The sequence below is a fragment of the Ambystoma mexicanum genome, chromosome 3q (genome assembly GCF_040938575.1).
Source record: "Ambystoma mexicanum isolate Mex_15411 chromosome 3q, UKY_AmexF1_1, whole genome shotgun sequence".
NCBI lineage: Eukaryota > Metazoa > Chordata > Amphibia > Caudata > Ambystomatidae > Ambystoma > Ambystoma mexicanum.
In genome coordinates, this window is record NC_090926.1 from 1,041,658,010 (window position 1) to 1,041,683,282 (window position 25,273).

The 25,273-nt window shown below is 47.5% G+C and overlaps 1 protein-coding gene across 4 annotated transcripts in view; it reads left to right on the forward strand.

Moving 5' to 3' along the window:
* Positions 1 to 25,273, forward strand: part of CYTH1 (cytohesin 1) — a 914,859-nt gene that overhangs the window by 486,304 nt on the left and 403,282 nt on the right. For all 4 annotated transcript variants that reach the window (XM_069655238.1, XM_069655235.1, XM_069655237.1 and 1 more), the window contains exon 6: positions 19,382 to 19,462. In XM_069655238.1, coding sequence (XP_069511339.1) covers positions 19,382 to 19,462 — 81 coding nt within the window. The remainder of the gene's footprint in view (positions 1 to 19,381; positions 19,463 to 25,273) is intronic.

Here is a 25,273-nt window from a genome sequence, read left to right on the forward strand (position 1 = left end):
TACGTCTTTTAACTAAAGCAAAGTTTGTGTTTCCTTCACTGGGAGAATGACTTCTCCTGATTTCTTGCTTCCGTCTTATAGTAGAAGTAACTCCTTCAGTGTTCCATCACAGAGGAACAGTGTAATTACTTCTTTCTACTTGTCCTTCTATAAAAGTTTTTGACAGTGGTCTTTAAGCACTCTTGCAGAAAACTTGGATTAGTCTCTTTAGCTAGGAAGTATAAAAACGTAAAGCCTTATTTGGATTCTATTTACGATTCTAATGATGGAGATAGCTCCCTGTTCCACTCTACTTGGGCACCAATATTGGGTAGACCACTGCAATGAGGGGGATGACTCCCAATACACTCTGATTAGGCAGTGGTGTTTGGCTGACCACTGCGACGAGGGAGAGGATTCCCGATAGACTCTGCTTGGGCAGTGGTAAATACTGGTAAGGGCTTTGTCACTTCGATGAGGGAGATGACCCCTGGTACACTCTGCTTGGCCAGTGGTGTTTGGCTGACCACTCCGACGAGGGAGATAACTCCTGATGCACTCTGGCTTCTTGGTTTGGTTGCCCGGATCCCTCCTGGTCGTCCCGTCATTCCCATTACCTTGTTCTCTGTTGGGTCATGGCTCGTGTTCTTCCTGGGGTCGCAGGCTCCTTGCTCTGCGATTTAGGACACCTGCAAGGCTGCGCAGCAGGCTCCAGCTGCTGGTCTCGGCACTGTTGCTAGTCCTCGCACCACCACCTTGATAGCTTCTTCCTTCTGGCGAGTAAGCTGGCTCCTGGATTGTTGTAGTGGCGTCCTATTCTTTGCGGCCTCTGCCTGGAGAAACAGCTTTTCTGCATCTCTGGTCCTCTTGGTTTGAATCTCCCGGGAAGGACTTGCGTGCTGCTTGCCTCTGCGATGATGTCTCATTCTTGCTTTCTAATTTATATTGTTGATTCCGCCCTCGCGTAATGTCAACACCGTCTTGGAAAGTTTCTTTGGCACTCTTCATGCCTCCAGTGAGCTACACCGTTGGGTTCCATGTGTTAATATCCCCGCAAAAATCGCGGCAAACAAAAATATCGCCATATTTTTGCAGCACTATTGAGGCATGGAACCTTCAGGGGACACCCCTGCAACCCCCACTCCCAAAAACCCCAAAAATGCCCCCTCCTCCCAAAATATCGCCTATGGCCGTTCCAGACAACCATATATACGGCAACATTTTTGGTGGGGATAATATGTAGTGATACCCACCATTGCAGTACTTGACTGGCCTTGCATATGGCTTCTCATCTTCTTCTTCGTCACCCATCCACAAGCCATCGCTGATACCACCGCAAGTATACAGCAGCAGGGTGTTTGGTCACTCATCGGAACACCAAGACACCGAGGGAAGAAAAGAAAACCAGAGGAAGAAAATGCAGACGAAGATAAACCGATGGCTGTCCGGGACAAGAGCGAAGGTCGCAGAGGAACAAGACTTCCAAAGTCGTTCTCCTTTTTCACAGTTGAAGTTAACGCAGAGAACAGGAATAACGGCAGGCCCTGAGGGACTCCTTATACCATGCTGGCAACTCGTCCCAGTAGAAGTCATGAGGAAAAGTTAAACCTGAAACTAATGAACTTAAAATTGTGTGATCCAAGAGAAAGAATTGCTGAAAGTCTGAATCCAGGGAGAAAGGAACAGTGGGTAACAATACCCTGGTAAAAGGGGAAAGCAACTCAATATTCTGTGGAAGAAGAGCATAACAAAAAATAGAGAGAACATTGAGCCAGAATAGTTCAGAGGAACTATTCAATTGAACCATATATACAATCAAGGAGGCCAAAACAAGCCTACCAGAGAAATAGTATTTTACAAGGATACGATGAAACCAGCAATATATATCTGATTAAAGATCCCCGAAAAGGGATCCCCAAGAAGGAGGGAAATGTCAATAGTCCATTTGAAGAGTTAACAGAGGCTGATCCAAGAAATCAGGAAAGGCTATTTGAGGATTATGTATTAATAAAGAATCCTACAGACTGGTACTAGAAGTATCTTAAGGAGAAGATGGACATTCTCCTGGCCGAAGTAGTTTTCATAGTGTTAGGGTCAATTAGGTTAGGTTTGGACAGTAGACTGTGAAGAACCAGGAATTAGACATAGACACAAGGACTTATGGATTTGTCCATAATCGTTTATTGCAAATGAAAAGGGGGTTGTAGAATGCATCTCTGTCCTTACTATAAGATGTATTTCTCTACATAACATACAACTAAGGACCTGTCCGATGTCAAGATCTCCAAAGAAAACCGTCCTGTGTCCAAAGTACTATTCTGGCCCCCATATTTGAACAAAATTAACTCTAAGGCGAAAAGTAGTGTAGAAATGTTCAAAAGAAGCGTATGCGTAACTCCAACACAAAGAGTTCCAGAAGAATAGAGTTCTTTGTTCCAGAGGGTGGTGCCCTTCCACTCGATTTCTCTTCACTCTGTTTTCTACTTTCAAGAATATCAGTTCCTTAGGTTTCTTTGGATCAATAATATAATCTGTATACAAAACAAGTTAGCTGTTAATCTGTATCTTTGTAGGATACCTGGTGTACTCTTCTGCCAGGTTTCCTGTCCTCTTAGGTGTATTTCAATTCTGTCTTTTGTTGGTCTTTATTGATTGTATTTTCCACACTGTTGAACTTGACCTTGCCTAGTCTGCTTCATTACCTGGACTTCCTTTTGTGAACTCTTGTGCAACTTGCGTATGCCTGGTATACTCCCCTGCGAATGCTTTCTTCCATGAAAACCCTTGCAACTTGAATTTCCTCATATATAGGTTATTGTGACTTGGATCTGCTTGGTATATTCTTCTTCCAGGGTGTTTCTCTTGTGACTGGCATTTGCCTGGTATAATCCCCTGCTAGGGCCTTTCTCTTGTAACTGGAATCTGCCTAATATATTCTCTTGCCAGGGCTTTCATCTTATGTCCTAATCCTGCATATTCTTCTGCCAGAGCTTTTTGCATATATGCACTGTGCGCACTTACAAACTTGATAGTTTCTGTGTGTGTTTTGTTTTGTCTTGGCTCTGCCTGATCTACTATCCTGCCAGGGCTTTCTTCATGTGTGGAGCATACACTCACAAACCTGATAGTCTCTTAAAGTTCCTTTGTTCTGTCCTTTGAAGTAATTTTCGGTTGCTCATTCTTTCTTATTAACTTTGTTTAATGTTATTTGCTTTCGGGAGGATTGCCAATACGCACCAGTGTACCTGCTTCCCTTTGGTGGGCTCACCGGCTCTTGGCGGTGTGTATATGCTCTCCCGCGACAGGCCTGTAGCTCTTCGACGTTCCATTCCTTCTTGCTGCCTCTTCCTTGCAGCTTCTGTGCCTCTTGTGGCTTCCGCTGTTACATTCGGTGTCTCTCTGGGCTCTGGCGGTGAGGAGGCTGCATTTTGACACCTGTAAACACTTAGAAGGTGCTAGTCTGCTTCTGGCATCCTCGCAGCTTGCCGTCAGTAGTTTAAAAACAATAAAGTAGTTAATAGCTCCATTATTTTCAGCAACCGTTTTCACCATTCCGGAACTGTTCTTTATGAAGTTAAAGCACACTTCTCCACTTTACCAGCATATCTCAATTACAGCTGAACTGAAATATATTTTAACTCATTTGGCTGTCTGCCAGCATGACTGCAATCCTTGAAAAATGTGTAGCACGTTGCTCCTTTCCTTCCTACTCTATCCCCCACCGGAGTCAGAGTTCCACTACTTGTTTGGTACACTTCTATCACAGCGTGCTGTTCCTCGCAGTCCACTCCTCTCGATTCCCCTGATGAGCCGGTTGGCTCCACAGACCTCGCACCGGCTCTGCAGTCCCTTGGGTGACACCAAGAGGACCAGTACTCTCCAGCCAGCATCTCTGTTAACTCGTCTGCCGGTTTAAATCTTCTGATAACTTGCTTTTTCCTGCAACAACTAGAGCGCAGCTTGTGCTCTTGGCCTCCAATGATCTTCGTTACTCTGCACCTCTCCCTCCTTCCAGTACTTTCGCATTTAGTAAAAATGAAGTCTGTTATTGATGACATGATTATGTGGAAAGTCGAAAAAAGTATTCTCAGTCATTTTGAAAGGCGAGTCAGTTCTGGAGGATTTATATGGAAAGTCTAGAAAAGTATTTCTGAAAGGCATGTTTAGAGACCAGGGTAAGCAAGCCCTTCTCCTGCTCCATGATTTGTCAGCAGCGTTTGACTTGGTAGATCATAAAATCCTCTGCCACCACCTTACCACCGCAGACAACTTCTCCACTGAAGCCACAGCGGGGGTTACCTTCTTTCTAGAGGAGAGACGTGTGAGTCTTTGCCAACAATGCTAGCTCACCACCAGCACCTATCCCCTGCGGGGCACCACAAGGCTCTTGCATTTTCCCCACACTCTACAACATCTTCACCCAACCCCTCTTTGACATTCTTGACTCCCTCGGCATAGCATACACTAACTATGCCAACGACATAGTAATTCTCCTACCCCTCTAAGGCAACTACACAGACGACTTGAATACCCTTGATTCTGCCTAAACAACCAACCAGGCCTGGATGGCAGCCAACCACCTCTGCCTTGACGGGGATAAGACACAGATCTTGTCCATTGGATCCCCCATGGTGCTTAACAAGTTCAATCCTAATACACAGCCTTCAATATTGACAGCCTCATGATCCCTATCGCAACATCAGTGAAGACACTAGGTGTCCATCTAGATGCCACCCCCTCAATGACCCGCCAAGAGAACGCCATCGCTTCATCTGATGCCTACACGTCTAAATTGATAAATGCTTCCAGGCCCTTCCTATCTCCTGACAGATGCCTTAAAATAGCACAGGTAGTCGTTGGTGCCTGGCTTAATTAATGCAATGTCCCATTCGCCCCAAAACATACCAAAGCTCTCAACATTCCCAAACGGGAACACATCTCTGCTGCCAGGAAAGCAGCTCACTGGCTACGAATCTGCAAACTTTTCATTTTTAAGACCATGTCCATTACTCACAGATGCCTGTCCAACACTGTGCCCCACTACCTCTCTCAGAAAATCTAAAAAGTTCAGTCCTCAAAGCCAACGAGAACCCCTTATGCACATCGCTACCACCAGCCAAAAATCAGACGTACTAAAGCAGGAGGCTCTAGTTTCCCATCCATTGCAGCCAAACAATGGAACTCTCTTCCTCCCACCCTGAGAGCAGAACCCTATTATTGATTATTCCGGAGATCCCTCAAAACCTGGTTGGTACCTAACCCAGACACCACTGTTAATGGTATTAACCAGTCTCTTGTATAATTGTATTGCCTCATCTCATTACCTGTTTGTTTCTTGATCTCCTGTATATGTAACTGGATCACTGCAACAGCACCTTGGTTCCCACGGGTTGCTGGGTGCTTTATAAATGAAATATATGTCGGGTTTTGACAACTAGTGTACTGAGTATGGGCAGGTGTTTTCAGTAACATTCTTAGGGCGGTTGATGGGAGGTATGACCATATACCATTATATCCCCAAAAGAAATGGGGTGGGATACCATGTCTCGTCCGATGATGCCATATCACTTCCTTGGGATTTGCCTCCCCTCATGTAGCTGCCCCTAGGATCAGGATTAGGTAGAGGTTGCCGTACCCTGGCCACATGGGGAGAGGTCACAGCTGGGAAAGAAGTGATGACACCATCGGATTCATCATAGTACTTATTCCTTTGGACAGTAATGAATGACTGACAAGCACGTTACATAGTGTGAGAAACCAAACAGTGTCTCACCTGCCAGTCCGCAGGGATCTCTCTCTCAGGAGTCCAGGGCATGGCCATCACCTTTGGATCCAGACCCTGGGGGTGGACTGGTGCGGGAATGATCACCTGGGTAAGGGGTCTTCTGGGAATGGGGGTGAGGCAGCCGATGGTGAGACGTGGTATTCCTTCCTTTCCCGCAGTCCATGATCCCTTTTATTTCCTAGGATGTCCCAACTCCCTGCCACCCTTTCCACACAAACACTGGGCCGAGGAAGAGAGTGACTGAGGGTAATAATGCTAACTCTTACACATCCCATTGGACATGTCACGCTAATTGGGTCAGGCAAAGTCAGGCCCTTGACTCTTAAGTGCATACATCTGATACCAATTAGCTCTCCTCACACCTGAAAAGGGGGTACAAAGTGTCCCCAAACACAATATGTAAGACAGCTTGCGCTGTAAAGGTAAAAATGAATGTCAAAAGGAGATATCTCCTCTAGCACTAGTAGACCTAGGGGCTACCCAATGCACCAAATACAGCATTGCAAAAGGGGCTCTATGGGCCCCTGATAGCACACCACAAAGGGTGGTGGGTGCTGCAATAGGAAAATCATGGATGCCAAAAACAAATGGGAGAGGTCTCCTCTCACTGGAACCTTAAAAAGAAGGCCAAGTGTCCTCAAAATAAAAGTGAATGCAGAAAGTTAGAGAGATAAAAACAAGTCTTACTCCCTTTCAGAGTTAATGAAATAAATCAGTAGTGTGGGGATGCTTCGTACAGCGTGTACATTTTTGTAAAAGAAATCTCTCTAACAAGAGTGTAAAGGGCAGACCGGTTATGTTCTACTTTAGGTATGTGCTTGCCGGATGAGGTCGCTGTGTGTGTCTAAGACTCCTATGGAATTTAGGGTGTCTCAATAGTTGTAAGACCCTGATGCTGTTTGGTAGCTGGTGTTTGAGTGCATCCTTTACATTTTGTCTGAAACTTGTTCACCTACTTTCCTGTAACATGAAGACTGAAATAACCTTGTTTTTAAGGAAAGGACAAAATGACTGAGGGCAAAAAGTCAGAAGCCCAAAAGTCTGACCCCTGTTTGTTTATATATATATATTTCTGAGGCGTGTGGCATCTGCTTAGATCACATGCTGTGCATAGGCCGACATCTAGTGGAAGCTGCGGAGTATTACAGTTTGTTTTTCGAAACTCGAAAATGGGCGTCGACGCAGGGAGTGCCAGTAATACTATCCCCTAGTGTGACATCCACTGTAGCCATGATCCCTCACGCGTCTAGGACCCTCAGATAGTTTTTTTCCGCCATACTTGTCGGAAGCATTCTGCGCAGTTCCCTGGCTTTTAGCCATAATTTTGCAAATAGTATAATATTTCCCCGTTTCTTCCATTCCCACGTCGAGTCACCGAAGTTCGAAGCTCGACGCTGGCCCGGAGAAGAAAACAACCGTCGAGAGCTGCACGACGGACTTTGGGCCTCGGAAGGCCTCTGGCTCGGCCCGGGGCTTGGAAGGCCTCTGGCCTCGGCCCTTCAAGTAGGGAGAGTGGGGGGTGGTACGTACTCTACACTCACATATATATATTTCTGATGTTTGTTAATCTGCTTAGAATCACATGCTGTGCATAGGTCCGACATCCAGTGGTCACCGGAGTATTGCATTTTGTTTTTCGTAGTCGAAAAGGGACGTCGACAAGGCGTGTCTGAAATACTATCCCTATAGTGACGTGCGTTGTACCCACAATCCCTCACGCGTCGAGGTCCCTCAGATTGTTTTTTTCCGCCCAGCTACTGGTCGCCTTTACGCGGAGCTCCTCGAGAGACATTGCAGATTCCATCTCCTCGACCTTGGTCGTTTTCCTATTTAATATATAACATATCGATCCCTCCCTCGACGCAGTTGTGAAGCTGCCTCCGCCGAGCAAGATCTTCGACGAGGGGACGAGCGGAGGAGATCCTTCGGCGTTGCCGAACACGTGGCCTGGCCTCGCAGGCCAAATACAGTAGGGAGAGTGGGGTCGTGGGACATCTCTGGTTCTTTTCTGAGAATGCCTTTCCTTTTCCCCTTCCTTTCCCTTGGGGTCGTTATCACGATTTATTGCCTCGGCTATGGAGAGGACACCCTTTAGGTTTTGCCCACTTTGCAAGGGCAAGTTTACTTGGAAGGACAAGCATTCACGGTGTAACCGCTGCTTGCCCCTCGATCACAAAGAGGAGGGTTGCACGGCTTGTCGGCTTCTGAAACCAAAGACTCTAAAAGACCGTAGGGTCAAGAGGTGGGCGGCCTACGCTATGTCGAAGGCCGATTCTTCACCCGCCGCTGCTACCACCGACAGTGACGAGGAACGTGATAACACGACCTCCGCTACGGAAGTCGTACACCCCTCTAAAGAGCGCTCGCGCTCTTCGTCGTCTGTCCCCGGCCCCTACGGGCTCGGCTCACGCCCTGCTCATAGGGATGAACACCCCGGCGACACTGACGCACACGATACCACACATAAGCACACAACCCATAGCTCTTCTTCGTCAAAGACGAAGAAAGCATCAGCGCCCAAGGAGACGCAGGTTCCACCGGCGGCCTCCTCGGACGGTTCAGGTTCGAAGCCCCTCTCTCAGCCGCGACCAGCAACTGGGCTTTCGGCAAATAAGGGCGCCGCCCCCAAACCATCGGCCGGCGCGCACCAGCAGAGAGCGCACGCAGCCGTAGAACGATCGACACCCGTAACGTCGAAACCACAGCCCTCTGCTGACAAACGAGTCGCAGAGAGCTTGGCGAGGATCTTGTAGCCGACGCCCAGAAGCGCACGCCGAAAGACACGTCGAGTGCTACGCAGAGGTCGAAAGACAAGCCGAAAAAGCCCGAAGAAAGACAGGGACTACCCCCTTCAGTCGGGGGGACCCCCAGCACACCGGAAGGCTTTTCGGAAGGCGACGGGACACTTTCCTCGACGTTATGGGAGAGGTCGAGCCGTTTTCAGCTAGATGACACTAATTTTCCCCCGCTAGACCGCTCAGGGGTACCCCATGAAACCATGGAAAGGCTCCATCTCTGCATGGAGAGAATGGAGAGGTTTATGAAGACCCAGAACCCTCCCACTCCCAAGAGAACAAGAGAAGGGCCTCAGGAGGACCCCCGGGCCAAATATCCGAGACTAGTCAAACCCCAGCAGGACACAGCCTCAGACTTCCATAATGTGTATGACCTCACTGGTGAGGAACAATACTTGGAGGAGGAGGATGAATTTGTGGACGATGAAGAGGGACAGAACCAGGAGGAAGGTCTGGAAGACAGCCCTGACATGGTAGGAGAAGGCTTCAGAGGAAATCCAGAAGAAGGACCTTCCCATCCCTGGCAATCCCCATCAGTATATTCGGACACTGATGTCCTGACCCTAAATCCTCCTGACAATTCACCTGTTAGAAACATGTCTCCCATTGACGATCAGCCCACATTCAATGCCCTGTTGCGCAGAGCAGCAGCACATTTCGAACTGGACACTGGGGAGATCTCTCCTGAAATAGACTTTGTGGAAAGAGTAATTAAGGAGAAACCCCCAGTCAGCCAGACCATTCCCCTCCTCGCTTCAGGGAAGAGAAGAATCATCCCTTCGCTATCCACACCCGCACTAATCAGAGGAGTTAATCCAAGAATTGAAAAACTTTTCACTCCTTCACCCTCAGACCCGCTGTACATCAGGGGACATTCCATTCCGGATTCCCTTGTAGTAACTAATACAAGGAAGAGGGCAGGGGTGCCGCTGTCCACCAGCGAGGCACCACCTGACAAGGAGGGCAAGAGGTTATATGCCCTTGCAAAGAGAGTCACATCCTCGGCTGCCTTTTCGGCAAGAATTGCGAACAACAATTCTTTGCTAGCTAGCTACGCGAACGCGCAGTGGGCCAAACTGCGCAAAGACGCCGAAGAAGCGCTGGAACCACTACGTACACGCCTGCTATCAACTATTGGTGAAGGAACCCAGGTCAACCAGAGTATTGTAAAGAACTCTCTGGATGCTGCAGAGACAGCGGGACGTTCCCTGGTTCAGGGAATACTCCTAAAACGCCATGTGTGGCTGCGCAACTCAGGGTTCAAACCGGAGACACAGGCGTCTTTAATAAATAAACCTGTTGAAGACTCAAACCTCTTCGGTAAAGCGGTGGATGAGGCTCTGGAGATGGCTAAAAAAGAGTTCGATACTATCAAAACTCTTGACCAGATCTCTAAGCCCACTACCAGACGCGGCTATGGCAACAAACGCTTTTTTCGTGGCCAACGCCAACAGCAGAATCAGCAGCAACAGTGCCCTGCCACCAATTACCAGACCAATAGTGGGCAGTACAGCCAAAGAGGCCAGCGCCGGGGCAAAGGGAGAGGTAGGGGGTCCACCCTCAGAGGCTCCTAAGCCCCCAACAACACCAAGTGACGCGAAGATTCGCGTCCCCTCCCATGCAACACCGGTCGGGGGCCGGATAACATCCTTTCTTCCAGCATGGGAGGGAATAAAAGCTGGGAACTTTCCACCGTAGCCCACGGATACGGCATCGAATTCAACAGTTCCCCAACATACAGACCCCCGAAGGGACGACGCATGACACCTAAACACCTTGCCATCCTTCTCGAAGTACAACAACTGCTGGAAAAAGGAGCCATAGAGGTTGTGCCTCTATCTCAGGTAACAGAAGTTATTTATTCAGTGTAATTCCTTGTACCCAAAAAGGATCTAACCATGCACCCTGTATTAGATCTGCGCCCAGCAAACAAGTTTATCAAACCCCAGAAGTTTCGTATGGTGACCTTACAGGAAGTGATCCCACTGCTATCACAGGGAGATTACATGACAACATTGGACATGAAAGATGCATACTTTCATATTTTAATGTTGCCAGCGCACAGAAGATACCTCAGGTTCATGATAGAGGGCAAACACTACCAGTTCAGAGTGCTACCCTTCGGCATAGCATCAGCACCAAGGGTATTCACAAAGGTACTGGCAGTGGCAGCGGCCCACCTGCGCAGGTTGTCCATCCCAGTTTACCCTTACCTCGACGACTGGCTCATAACAGGGGATTCTTACGAAACATGCTTCTCCAATACCCAAAAGACTGTAGACCTTTTGTTCCAGTTGGGCTTCTCCATCAACGAAAAGAAGTCCAGCCTAGACCCCAGCCAAATCAAACAATTCCTAGGGGCTCTAATTCAAACAAAGGACGGCCTCGTCTTCCCCTCCAATGAGAGGGTCCAAAACATGCTGTTTCAGATCCCTCAATATGTGACCGGGCGAGAGGTGACGGTACGCAAAGCAATGCGCTTGCTAGGCATGATGGCGTTGTGTATTGATTTGGTACCTCACGCGCGCCTGCGCATGCGCCCTATGCAAGAGTGGCTCAACAGCCAGTGGTGTCAGGGCAACGGAATATGGGACGATCTAGTGGTGGTCTCGCAGGCCTTGGTTCTCTCGCTACGGTGGTGGACAAAGGAAAACCTGGAAAGAGGGAAACCCTTTGCCACACCCGAGGCGGAAGCCACTCTAACCACAGACGCATCCCTCACAGGATGGGGGGCTCACCTATCCCATCAGACTGCTCACGGAGTGTGGACTCCGAACGTAGCATCCAAACACATAAATCTACTGGAGCTACTAGCTGTGTTCAAGGCGCTAAAAGCCTTCCAGGAACACCTACAAGGCAAGACTGTGTTGGTCCTTACAGACAGCACCACAGCCATGTACTACATCAACAAGCAGGGGGGCACCCACTCTCCAGGACTGTCCAAACTGGCCACAACATGTACCAGGGGAACTCAATCTGCTGGCAGACAAACTCAGCAGAGATTTCCCCCTGCCCGAAGAGTACGAATGGCGACTGCACGAAGACATCGTCTTCGACGTCTTCACACAATGGGGATTCCCAGAAATAGACCTATTCGCAACCCTGGAGAACTCACAATGCCTAAGTTACGCCTCCAGGTACCCCCAGAACCAATCCAAGGGGAACGGTCTGTCAATGCAATGGTCAGGAAAATTTGTTTACGCTTTTCCCCCGACTCCCCTGCTCAACAAGGTGGTGCACAAGATGCACTAGTAACAAGTGACCATGATACTGGTGGCCCCAATGTGGGCCCGACAGCCATGGTTCGCTCACTTGATGGAGATGTCTCTATCTCCCCCAGTGAAACTCCCCTGCCCGTACAACATGCTGTCACAAGACAAGGGCAGGACTCTGCATCCATGCCCCCAGAACATGAACTTAGCAGCTTGGCTCCTGAGATCATAGAATTCGGACATCTACAGCTCCCGCAGAGATGCATGGACATCCTCAGGGAAGCCAGAAAACCTAACACTCGCCACTGCTATTCTAGCAAGTGGAAGAGATTTGTCATCTGTTGCAGAGGAAAAAGCATCAACCCGATTGACTGCTCTCCCACACATATTGTTCTATACCTGACCCACTTATTGGATTCAGGTCTAGTGTTCAATTCCATTAAAGTCCACCTAGCGGCACTTTCTGCATACATCACTTCCCAACTCAAGGTGTCGTGGTGGAAGATCCCTGTTATAAAGGCCTTCATGGAGGGAGTAAAGAGAATACACCCCCCAATAGCTGACCCAGCGCCCGGATGGGACCTTAACGTGGTACTTAACAGACTCATGGGCTCACCATTCAAACCCATGCACAAAGCATCTCTTAAAGACCTCACTCTTAAGACTGCTTTTTTAATAGCTATCACCTTCATCAGGAGAGTAAGTGAACTACAGGCTCTTTCTGTTCTAGACCCCTTCGTTACAGTTCACAGAGATAAGGTGGTTCTACGCACGCACCCAAGGTTTGCTCCGAAATTAATCTCGAAATTCCACGTAAACCAGTCTATAGAACTGCCAACGTTCTTTCAAAATCCTTCCAACTTGGGAGAAAAAACTCTGCACACACTAGATGGGCGCAGAGCAGTCATGTTCTACATGGAAAGAACCAGACCACTGAGGAAAACTAATCAGTTCTTCGTCTCGGTGGCAGCAGGAAGAGAAGGGGATGCAGTTTCAAAGTCCACTATTTCTAAATGGATTGTTCAATGCATCACTCTCTGCTATACTCTTGCTAAGAGAGAACTGCCCTTTAAGCCAAGAGCACACTCTACTCGAGGCACGGGGGCGTCCATAGCATTCATTGCAAATGTTCCCCTGGAGTCCATCAGCAAAGCGGCTACCTGGAGTTCTGTGCACACCTTTACAAAACACTACTGTCTAGATGCACACTCGAGATCTGACTCCCAGGTGGGACAGGCAGTATTAAGACATCTTTTCTCTACTGTTCCTTCTCATAACCCACCGCCAACTCCAGGTACTGCTCGCTAGTCTATGCACAGCATGTGATTCTAAGCAGATTAACAAACATCAGAAGACAATGCATTACTTACCGTAAAAGCATTTCTGATGGTTGTATCTGCTTAGATTCACATGCGCCCACCCTTCCTCCCCGCTCGGATGGAAGGAACATAGACTTCCTTTTATATCTCTCTTTTCTGTACTCACTCACGTCTAGAAGGCTCCCTCAGGGCAGAAAAATACAAACAGAGGGACCTCGACGCGTGAGGGATTGTGGGTACAACGCACGTCACTATAGGGATAGTATTTCAGACACGCATTGTCGACGTCCCTTTTCGACTACGAAAAACAAAATGCAATACTCCGCAGTGACCACTGGATGTCGGACCTATGCACAGCATGTGAATCTAAGCAGATACAACCATCAGAAATGCTTTTACAGTAAGTAATGCATTGTCATATATATATATATATATATATATATATATATTTATTTTCCTACACACACTAGCCCGCTTGCACAGGGTGCGTATGGAGATTACCCCTTTCTAATTTTTCCCCAAGTGCAACCGCAAGTACCCTTGGGTTGACAGACACGCCACCTGTAACCTCTGCTTGCCGAGGGACCACCCCGAGGCGAACTGCAGAGCGTGTAGCCGGTTCAAGGCTAAGACTCTAAAGGACCGTTCGACCAAACATTGGGCCCACCACGCCAGGCAACGAGAGGCCATGGAAGTGGAGGGCACCTTCGGTGATGGGAGCGACGCGGTGCTATCGGACGGCAAGGGCAACGTGGCGTCGAAAGACAGCCAAGTGCAAGTCCCCGACCTCAGAAGGTTGTCTTGCAGGGCAGCTATGGGGAGCACACCTGGCGACACGAGCGCTACCCACATCACTTCCACTAACCACTCGTAGTCCAACCGAGACTCGACGCACATGTCCAGTTCTCGGAAAGAGGCACACAAAGTACAGTCCACCGAATCGGTGTCCTCTGGGCGTTCTCGGTCAAGATCGCAGCATGACACCAGGCAACCATCCACTGTTGCCAAGAGTGCCTCACTCACCAAAGTTATGGAGGTACGATGGTTGGAAGATGAAGCCGACCTCCATCCCCAGGCCGCACTCCAAGAATCGGCGTCAGCAGACCGCTCGACGGCTGCTTCCGTATCCCGACGTCCTCACTCTAAGGAAAGAGACTCTACCGTCGAATCTCGGCGCCAGACGTCGAAAAGCTCTGAGAAGGTGAAAACGCCAGAGAAGCTCTCTTCCACTCATGGGTAGGTGGGACAACAGAAGAAAACATCTCAGCCTTCTTCTACACCTCTGCTACATAAAGACAGTGCTAAGTCTTCTGATAAACAGCTTGCCAGGACCCCTGCACAAGCCCATAGGTCCAGTCAGGTCAAAGCAGGGAAACCCTCCCAGGAAAGGGTAATCCCCAGCTCCAAAGAATGGTCCAGTGAGGATATAGACAGTTATGTCTAGAATGTCATCCCTAGCAGACTTCTATGCCAAGAACCCAGATCACTTCCTCTCCTATACCCCTGACGGGGCTACTCCCTCAGGGTCTAGGGACCCGCAACCACCTGGTAAGGAACCTCGAGTTCAGGCACCATCGGTAAGTCAGTCTTCAGACCCTTTCTACTAACAGCCATACACTCCGTATAGTGAGGATCCACTACAATATGAGGATCCAGAATTAGTAATGTTGAACAACCAAACTGGGGTGGACTACTATGGGGATGACGAGGACCAAGAGGTGGAGGAGGAGGAAGATGACCCAGAAGTCTACAGAATAGACTCCCCGGTAGGAAAAGAACCTCAGGTTACCAACTCTTCAGTCGACAACAAACCTCTCCTAAATGAGGTTTTGTCTAGAGCGGCAGAACACTTCCGCATAGACACTCAGGAAGCACAGGAGGAGAGGGACTTTGCCGAGGAACTAGAAGAAGAAAAGAAACCCATTGCCCAGGCCATCCCTATTCTCAAGTCTATACAAAGGAGAATTGATCCTTCCCTTCTCAATCCTAACCTTACCAGGGCGGTAAACCCCAGAATCGAAAAATTGTTCAGGGCAGCCCAATCAGACCCGCTTTACATAAAGGGGCAACTGAAACCTGACTCCCTGGTAGTGAATAATACCCGGAAGAGGGCGGGAACGCCCCTATCTTCGTCTGAGGCTCCCCCCGACAAGGAGAGCAAAAAGATCAACGGGTTGGGAAGGAAGGTAGCCTCCACTTCCGCCTACAAGGCAAGTATTGCAAACTCCACCACCATGTTGGCTAGTTACAACTGCCACCAGTGGGAGCAAGTTGCTGCACTTATCGACTCCGCACCGGAACCTTTAAAGGGCCAGTTGGCACAGGTTGCGTCAGAGGGGAGAGCCGTGTCCAGTTGCATCCTTAAGGCAACCTTTGATGCTGCGGATAACGCAGGCAGGCTAATAGCATAGAGTACTGTCATTAAGAGGCATGCTTGGTTAAGAAAGTCAGGGTTTAAACCCGAGACACAAGCATCCTTAATCGACATGCTGGTGGAGCCTAATCTACTGTTTGGCAAGGCGGTAGAGGACGCATTAGAAAATGCCAAAGATGAGTATGCGACTCTGAAATCCCTGGGACAGTTGACCAACAAACCCCCTAATCCCCTAAGACGGAATGGCAATTTTAGTCAGCCACGCGGCCAAAATTCACTAAGAGGCTCTAACTATTCTCAGGGGCAGGGTACATCATGGGGTGACAACCAGCAGTCTACTCAAAGTTACAAGAGGGCAAACAAGAGGGGCCGTGGTAAGGGAAGAGGCAGCCCCAGTAGAGGCGGCACGCCTTCCGCAAAACAGTGACGCCGAGATCAGGGTCCCTTCCCACGCATCTCCAGTAGGGGGACGCATTACCAACTTCACCCAAGCCCGGGAAGGTATCACATCATACAGATGGGTGCTGTCCACAGTGTCCGCTGGATACTGCATAGAACTGCTCGAGCGTCCCCGCAACCACCACCCACGACAAAAAGTACATTCCTTGGACCACCAGAAGATACTCCTCGAGGAGATCGTCAATCTTCTAGAAAAGGACGCGATTGACCTCACCCTGGGCAAACAGGTAAACAAGGGTATTTATTCAACTTACTTCCTTGTGCCAAAAAAAGATCTGACAATGCGCCCAGTTTTAGACTTACGCCCTGCAAACAAGTATGTCAAGCCCCAAAAGTTTTGCATGACTACTCTCCAAGAGGTAATCCCCCTCCCAAAAATTACATGGCAACATTGGACATGAAAGATGCCTATTTTCATATTTCCATGTTCCCAGCGCACAGAAGATTCTTGCGCTTCAAGGTGGACGGTCTGCACTACCAGTTCAAGGTGATGCCCTTCGATTTAGCCTCGGCTCCAAGGGTATTCACAAGGTTCTGGCGGTGGTGGCGGCACATCTACGCAGGGAGGCAATCCCAGTGTACCCTTACCTGGACGACTAGCTCATCACGGGGGAGACGCCAGTAATTTGCAGTTCAAACATTCAGAGAACGATCGACAACCTCGATTTGGGTTTCTCCACAAACGAGAAGAAATCAAGCCTGGTGCCAAGCACCTCCAAACAGTTCCTAGGAGCTGTACTAAACACTCAAGAGGGGTTGGCCTTTCCATCGGAGGAAAGAATTCGGAATCTACTACTGCAAATTCCTCTATATCTACCCGGTCGCCAGATAACGGTGCGCAAAGCGAGGCATTTGCTAGGCATGATGGCGTCATGTATTTACCTGGTCCCCCATGCACGCCTGCGCATGCGTCCCATGCAAGAATGGTTGGTGAAACAGTGGTCTCAGGCAAGTGGTCAGTGGGACGATCTAGTGGTCGTTTCGCCAACACTGGTACAAAGTCTTCACTGATGGACAAAAGGAAACCCTTTTACGATCCAGAAGTACAGGTTGTAGTCACTACAGATGCATCCCTGTCAGGATGAGGAGCACACCTCCTTCACCACACAGCTCAGGGTCTCTGGTCTCTCACAGTGGCCAAGAATCATATCAATCTGCTAGAGCTTCTGGCAGTATTTCGAGCGTTCGAGCCCCACCTGTTGAACCTGTCAATGCAGATCTTAACAGACAGCACGACAGCGATGTTCTACCAAAACAAGCAGGGAGGGACTTTTTCGCCAAATCTGTCCAAGCTTGCCCAGAAAATATGGATATGGGCACTCAGGCGGAACATTTACCTGTCATCTCAACATGTTCCAGGGGATCTCAATTCACTAGCAGACGCCTTGAGCAGAGATCCTCTCCCAAGAAAACACGATTGGTCTCTACGCAGAGAAGTCGTAGAAGACATCTTCTCACAGTGGGGTTTCCACACTATAGACATATTCACCACAAGCGAAAACAGACAATGCCCAGACTTTGCATCCAGGTTTCCCCAACCAGGCTCCAAGGGGAACGCCCTGTGGACAATCTGGTCAGGGATGTTTGCTTACGCTTTTCCACCAACTCCTCTAATGAGGAAGGTGGTCAACAAGATGCACAGGGAATCTATGACGCTCATCCTAGTTTCTCCCATGTGGGCGAGACAGCCGTGTTTCCCACACCTGCGCAGGCTAGCAGCGTGCAAACCCATCAGACTCCCGTGCTGGTACAACCTACTATCCCAGCACCAAGGTCAAACAGTGCATCCTCAACCCAGCTCAATGAACTTGGCAGCATGGCTCCTGAAGTCGTAGGGTTTGGACACCTCAACTTACCACAGGGGTGCATGGACATCCTAAAGGAATCTAGGAAGCCCAACACTAGGCACTGTTATTTTGACAAATGGAAAAGATTTGTTATCTGGTGCCAGAATAAGCAAATCAACCCAGTGGATTGCACTCCTTCCACTATTGTCACCTACATGCTCCACCTGCTGGACGCAGGGTTGGCATTTAATTCACTAAAGGTACACCTGGCATCATTGTCAGCATACACCACCTCCCATAACAAGGTATCGTGGTGGAAAGTACCAGTGCTTAAAGCCTTCATGGAAGGGGTAAAGAGACTCCACCCTCCAATTTCTAACCCACGACAGGGTTGTGACCTTGATGTGGTGCTGGCTAAACTCATGGGCCCCCCATTCGAGCCCATGCATAAAAGCAGTCTCAAACACCTGACATATAACACTGCCTTCTTAGTAGCCATTTCATCCATAAGAAGGGTCAGTGAAATTCCGGCTCTGTCCGTGCAGGATCCTTTCTTTACTGTTCATAAAGATAAACTGGTTTTATGAACACACCCTAGGTTTTCACCTAAGTTTATTTCTAAATTCCACGTTAACCAGTCCATTGAGCTTCCGGCTTTCTTCCAAGAACTCCAAAGCTCTGCTGATGTGAAACTACACACCCTAGATGTGCTTTGGGCGGTCCTATACTATGTAGACAAGACCAGGCTGCTAAGGAAAACAGACCAACTGTTTGTCTCCGTAGCTACAGGCAGAGAGGGAGATCGCGTCTCTAAAGGCGCCATCTCTAAGTGGATTATAAATTGTATACAGCTGTGTTACTCCCTTTCTGAAAAAACTCTGCCTTTCACGCCAAGAGCCCACTCTACAAGAGGCATTGGGGCCACGCTAGCTTTCATTGCAAATGTACCTCTTGATACCATTTGCAAAGCAGCTACTTGGAGCTCTATTCACACTTTTACTCAGCAGTACTGCATTGACACTCATTCCAAGACAGATACTCAAGTGGAACAAGCGGTTCTAAGACATTTATTTGCTCATGACCCTTCTCACATCCCACCTCCTCCTTCTTCTTACACTGCTCGCTAATCTATGCACAGCATGTGATCTAAGCAGATTCCACCAGCCTCAGCAAGGATACATTACTCACCGTAATCGTATTTCTGATGCTTGTATCGGCTTAGATTCACATGCAACCCACCCTTCCTCTCCTCTGAGAGAAGGCGCATGGATGCTTCTAGTCTTATCTTTCTATCTATCTGCTTGGATAATCTGTACTCGCGCTACTCCTCATGCTACCTCATGTCAGAGAAAATACAATCTGAGGGACCTAGACGCGTGAGGGATCATTGGTACAGTGGACGTCACACTAGGGATAGTATTACTGGCACGCCCTGTGTCGACGCCCATTTTCGAGTTTCGAAAAACAAACTGTAATACTCCGCAGCTTTTACTAGATTTTGGCCTATGCACAGCATGTGAATCTAAGACGGAAACAAGCATCAGAAATATTATGAATATCCATGGACCTCCATGGTTTATTGCTAATGCTCATTGTGATGAGATTAACTGTGGTCCTATTGTGGAATGTTTTCACTATGCACCTGAACCATTTGCTTTCTTTATTTTGTAGAGATGACTTTAATATACAAGTTCTACATGCGTTTGTTGAACTTCATGAGTTCATGGATCTCAACTTGGTACAGGCTTTACGGTAAGTGTTTTCACTTTTCGTAACCATTACTGTTGCAGGGTTCTGGGAAGTCAACATTTGTGTACCAGAAAAGGTTTCACACAAGTCTGAAGATAACTCTATCTTGCTAAGAGTGCCAGCAGTTCGGCTGAGACTTTAGATAGCTGGGTTTTAATGTTGTAAAATGCAATTAACAAACACAAGATCTTACAGGCACTAGAAGGTCCACACCAGTCAAAACCGGGTATGCACCCACGCATGTCAACTCCGATACAGAAAATGAACAACCCTAGGTGAGTCAGGGCACTTAGGGGCCAACTACTCGCACTATTATGGGTGCAGAATTCTTCAGATGGCCGATTTGGCAGCTGGGTCTGGCTATTCAGAGATTCTTGTCTCTGTAAGCAACTTTTCAGGAAGGGACATATACACTTAAATGCTGCACCTGAGCATGCACAGTATTTGGAGTGACCCGTGTGGCATGGCCAGTAACTTGCCCTGGTCCTAGAGCGGCAGGTGCCTTCCTCTGCCTGGGTAGAAGTCGGGAGAGCCCCAGGCCCTATCACTTCGCACTGTGTCTATGTGGGTGGCAAGAGTACCGCTATCTGATGGATTTTCAAAATCAACCCTGGGGCTGGATCTTGGGAGGCCACCCGCTATGGTGAACAGGGAGACACTGAGATTTTATCCAGAGCCAATCAAGATATGGTGGCATATGGCAAGACGTAGACTCAGGAGGGCTATGTGGGTGGTGTAAGGCAACAATGAGTCCACACAGCGCACAAATGATAATTCCAGTAAGACATGTACGTAAAAAAGATATACAATGGTTTATTGGGCCTTTAAAATACACACTAAGAAAGTAAAACCTCCAGTCAAATATTGCCACACACTTACTATACATTCACCCTTAGGAGATGAAAGAAGGCATACAATTCAGTAACACATGAAACACATGCAAGTATTCTGATGCATACAATACAATAAAGACACTTAAGAATAAACACAGAACAGTTTGTGTTGTGATGTGCTTGGAGTGAATGCAGGTGAATGATGATGCTGTGAGAAAGTTGGTGTGCTGTGACAGAATGTTTGGGTGTGAATGCTTTGTGAAGGTTCTAGAATTGAGTAGTTGGGAGAAGCTAAGCCTGGGTGATGGGACCCAGTGATTCGCTGTAACTGTAACATCTTGAAAATTTAACTACAATAAAGCTTACCTGAAAAACCTTATCAGTGTGTCCAGGAAACAGCTTTTCTACACTGGCGACGAGCCTCAAGTAAAGGAAAAGAACCTACGTGCAAAAGAGAAGAAGATAACCAGTCTGCTGAGGGGGGAGCAGAAGAGAAGCAGAGGAACCACTGCGCCCCCCCACCCATGACCTCAAAGATGATATCACAAATGTCATGGATGACATCACTGGTGCCTTCACATATCTGCCTCCCTCTTTTATTTGTTCACTGACATATGTAGTGCAGGTGGTTTTCTTCACTGAAAGTCAGGAAGTAAACATTCAAAAATTCACACTTTTACTCAGCACTACTGCATTGACACTCATTCCAAGACCGATACTCAAGTGGGACAAGCGGTTCTAAGACATTTATTTACTCATGACCCTTCTCACATCACACCTCCTTCTTCTAACACTGCTCGCTAATCTATGCACAGCATGTGATCTAAGCAGATTCCACAAGCCTCAGAAGGGATACATTACTCACCGTAATCGTATTTCTGATGCTTGTATCTGCTTAGATTCACATGCGACCCACCCTTCCTCCCCTCTGAGAGAAGGCGCATAGATGCTTGTAGTCTTCTCTTTCTATCTATCTGCTTTGATAATCTGTACTCATGCTACTCCTCAGGCTACCTCATGTCAGAGAAAATACAATCTGAGGGTCCTAGATGCGTGAGGGATCATGGGTACAGTGGACGTCAAACTTGGGATAGTATTACTGGCACGCCCTGTGTCGACGCCCATTTTTGAGTTTCGAAAATAAAACTAATACTCAGCAGCTTCCACTAGATGTGGGCCTATGAACAGCTTGGATGTGAATGCTGTGTGAAGGTTCTAGAATTGAGTAGTTGGGAGAAGCTAAGCCTGGGTGATGGGACCCAGTGATTCGCTGTAACTGTAACATCTTGAAAATTTAACTACAATAAAGCTTACCTGAAAAACCTTATCAGTGTGTCCAGGAAACAGATTTTCTACACTGGCTACGAGCCTCAAGTAAAGGAAAAGAACCTACGTGCAAAAGGAAGATAACAGTCTGCTGAGGGGGGAGCAGAAGAGAAGCAGAGGAACCACTGCGCCCCCCATCCATGACCTCAAAGATGACATCACAAATGTCATGGATGACATCACTGGTGCCTTCACATATCTGCCTCCATCTTTTTTTTGTTCACTGACATATGTAGTGCAGGTGGTTTTCTTCACTGAAAGTCAGGAAGTAAACATTCAAAAGGTACTATATTTGTAGACCTTACCTTTCTCATATATCCTTACACTCCTTTCTTAAGGGTTCAGTCATATCATATGATACATATACATAGGGGAAGACGCAGGCCTGAAACATAGCAATCATTTCTGTGCATGAAGATAATCAGCTAGGTTATGAACACTTTCTGTTCTGGTAATACTGCTGCTTTTTTGCTTACTGTACTTTCCCGGTATATGGGCATATATGTGTGCGTTGTGCTCTCTTTGTTTTCCGTGTAGTAGTACACATATGTAGTAAGTGAGGGGGTATTAGCTACTTATTACATGTTTCACATTACGCGAAACTCTCAAAATAAAGCATTCATCATTATACTATCTAACATGGCAAACATTTGAATATCGGACCTCTATGATGCATGCTGCAGACATGCCTAAATTTCTGCATGAGTTGATTGCTATACTGGAAAGAAGTCTGTAGTGCAATGGTGTTTATAGCAATGGATTGTGTAATGAATTATATATCTCATGATAGTTTTCCCAATGACCTCTGATAGTTTTGTGGCAACATTATATTGACAATCCCTTGTGGAGGCTTGTTATGAAAACTAAAGGCACATGTGATGGCACCAGTGATGTCATCAATGACATTCGTGATGTCATCTTTGAGCTCAGTTAGTCCGTGCAGTGCAAAGTGGAAGCGCAAGTTATGGTTGCGTACCTTACCATAACTGGCGAATTTCATAGGTTTTTTAGTAGTGCAACTTATCCATAACTTCCCTTTAACAAGGTTTTTTGTTAATGAATTTCATAGGTTTTTAGTAGGGCGCTGTAACCATAATGTTGTTTTATCATAGTTTTTGCAGGAAAGGTGATAGGGTTTTAGTGGCGCAACTGAACCATAGCGTCCCTTTAATAATGTTTCTTTCACTAAATTCCATTACTTTTTAACAAGATATGCCTAGTTTGTATGGTTGTACTGTACAGCATACTGAAGCTGGTGGCTCTGTACTAATAGCCACAGTAGTTGGGAACACTGCGCCTGTTTGCGGACTTTGGGTGGAGTCCAACTTGCTGAGAAAGGGAGGGGTGGTCCTAAAAAGTGGTAACATGCAGCAAATACAAAAAAAAATTTGAAACAGCAGCAAGTGCATAAATGGGATGGGAAAATACAGTAACTGTACAAAGTCTGTACTTTCGCAACAACAAGCGCAAATGCATAGGGTATGTAGCATAATGGAAAGCACCAACAACAGAAGTGACGTTTCCCTTCATCAGTGTTACCGCACACTTGAATCACAATCGAACAAAGGACGAAGAGGCAGAGATTGAGGTGTCCACTACCGAGAGCAGAACGTCACTAAAACGCAGTGAGTCCACGAAAGTTGATGTCGTAAGTGCACAGGCCTGGGCGTGTACAATAGTAGGAAAGCATGATGTTTTCTGTTTGTGCGCAGCAATGGCTACCACACTAGAATGGCTGGAGCAGAATTTTATGCATGAAGAAATGAGTGAGGACGATAGCCCCATTGCTACCCGCCGCGCTGTGAAAAGGGAAAGAGTTACTGCAAGGGCAAGCACCCTAGAATGGCTGGAGGAGAATTTCCTGCATGACAAAATGAGTGAGCATAGTAACCCCATAGGTAGGGGACGCAGTGGCAAGCGTAAAACCATTACAATGTAGTGCTTCATGTAAATTAACCACATTTCTTGTCCTTTGACAGAACATACAGGAATACAAAGTACACCAAAAGCGGCACTTTTTGCACAGCAACATACGGCCACTAAAACTGAAGTAAACACTGGACATATAAAAGTACATTGCCTGGATGCCAAAATGGATGAGTTGCTCCTCCAATTTGGCGCCTTGAAATTTTTTGTAGATGAACATATTATGGGGAAAATAAGATATCGCTGCCCGACTTGCACATGCACACCATCCCCATTTCCCAGCCCCCGATCCCCGCCAATTGCGTGTCATGAGAGACGCTTCAATGAGACCTCAATCCCATCTTCCCCTCACCAGCAGCTTGTTGAAATGGCAAAATCCCCAGTATATGTATCTGTTTCTCGTCCCCCTTCCCTTTCCAAATAGTGGCTATGAATGTCTGCTAATAAACATTGATATGGTAATGTGTACTGATTGTATATGTGCCTTTTCCTTTGTTTTAAGAAGGCCATTGTAAGTGTGAAGGGCACAGCACTAGTGGGGATGATTGCAAGTGAGGAAAATGGAGGAGTTGTATGACTGCCGCACCTGGCTGTACTTTTCCCAATCACAATGAAAGCATCCGTAGGACGCCAGGACGGGCCACGTTTTTTTCATGCACATAACCGCCTGTAAATATTTGCAGGACCGTACGTTTCTCGGTCGCACAACGGCGCACATACGTATCTCGTCCTGTGATGCCTGGTACTGTTTGTGGTCATGATATATGAAGAAACGTGTGATGTAGTTGTAGTAGGTGGAAGCGTGCACCCATGTCCTGGGAGTACCTTTGCACGTAAACATTCCACCTACTGTATCGTGCTCACACCAAGCTTATGTAGAAATGTTCAATGCACGTGTGTCGTACATTTAAGTAGTCTGGGGATGGCAAGAGTATACGTAGGAGAGCTATGCACGTGGCCACAAAATATGACGGCAAATATACATCCCACAGACAGGCGTCCAAATAGAGAACAATGGCGATGTCACCGTGGTAATGGAACAACGCTGCACGTGGTCCCTTATTTTGTGGACACGAGCCAGATCCGTGCACATCTAAAGAGGACAATTTTCTGCAATGTATGGATTGCTACAGTGAGAGTGCACCCTTAGAGATCCTACACTCTTCCTTCTGCATGTAGGTATTGTAGTGAAACACTTAGGCCTACTTTGTGGTGGCACATGCTCCACAACACTCCTATAAAAAGGCACACCCCACAAGTGCGCTGCAATCCCTGTTTGGCTTTCCAGAGAAAAGCAGCGGTGCACATTGGTTAGTGCAGAAATTGCTTTCTCATCAAGTGTGTTCCTGTAAAATACCTCTCCAAGTAATGGCCACCAGAGCTTCTGCTACTACTTCTGACTCGGGAACACCCACACCCTCACCACCAACACCTCCTTCTGAAGGTCCTGAGCAAGGGAACAGGCGTCATAATGTGGACGGCCATTGAAAAGGAAACGAGAAAGTAAAAGGAATCCCCATTGCGTTCAGCCAGAGTGAGTCGTGGGTGTGGAAACTATTTAGGACCGTTGGAGATGTGCCAAAATCACGTGCAGACCAGGTACAATGCATGAGTGCAACATAGTACTCAATCATGGAAAACCTGGCTTGTACAGCTACGCCACCACATCCATGCCGGCGGCACCTGAAAACAAACCATACGGCAGCTGTTCTGAGGGTTGTCCCCTTCC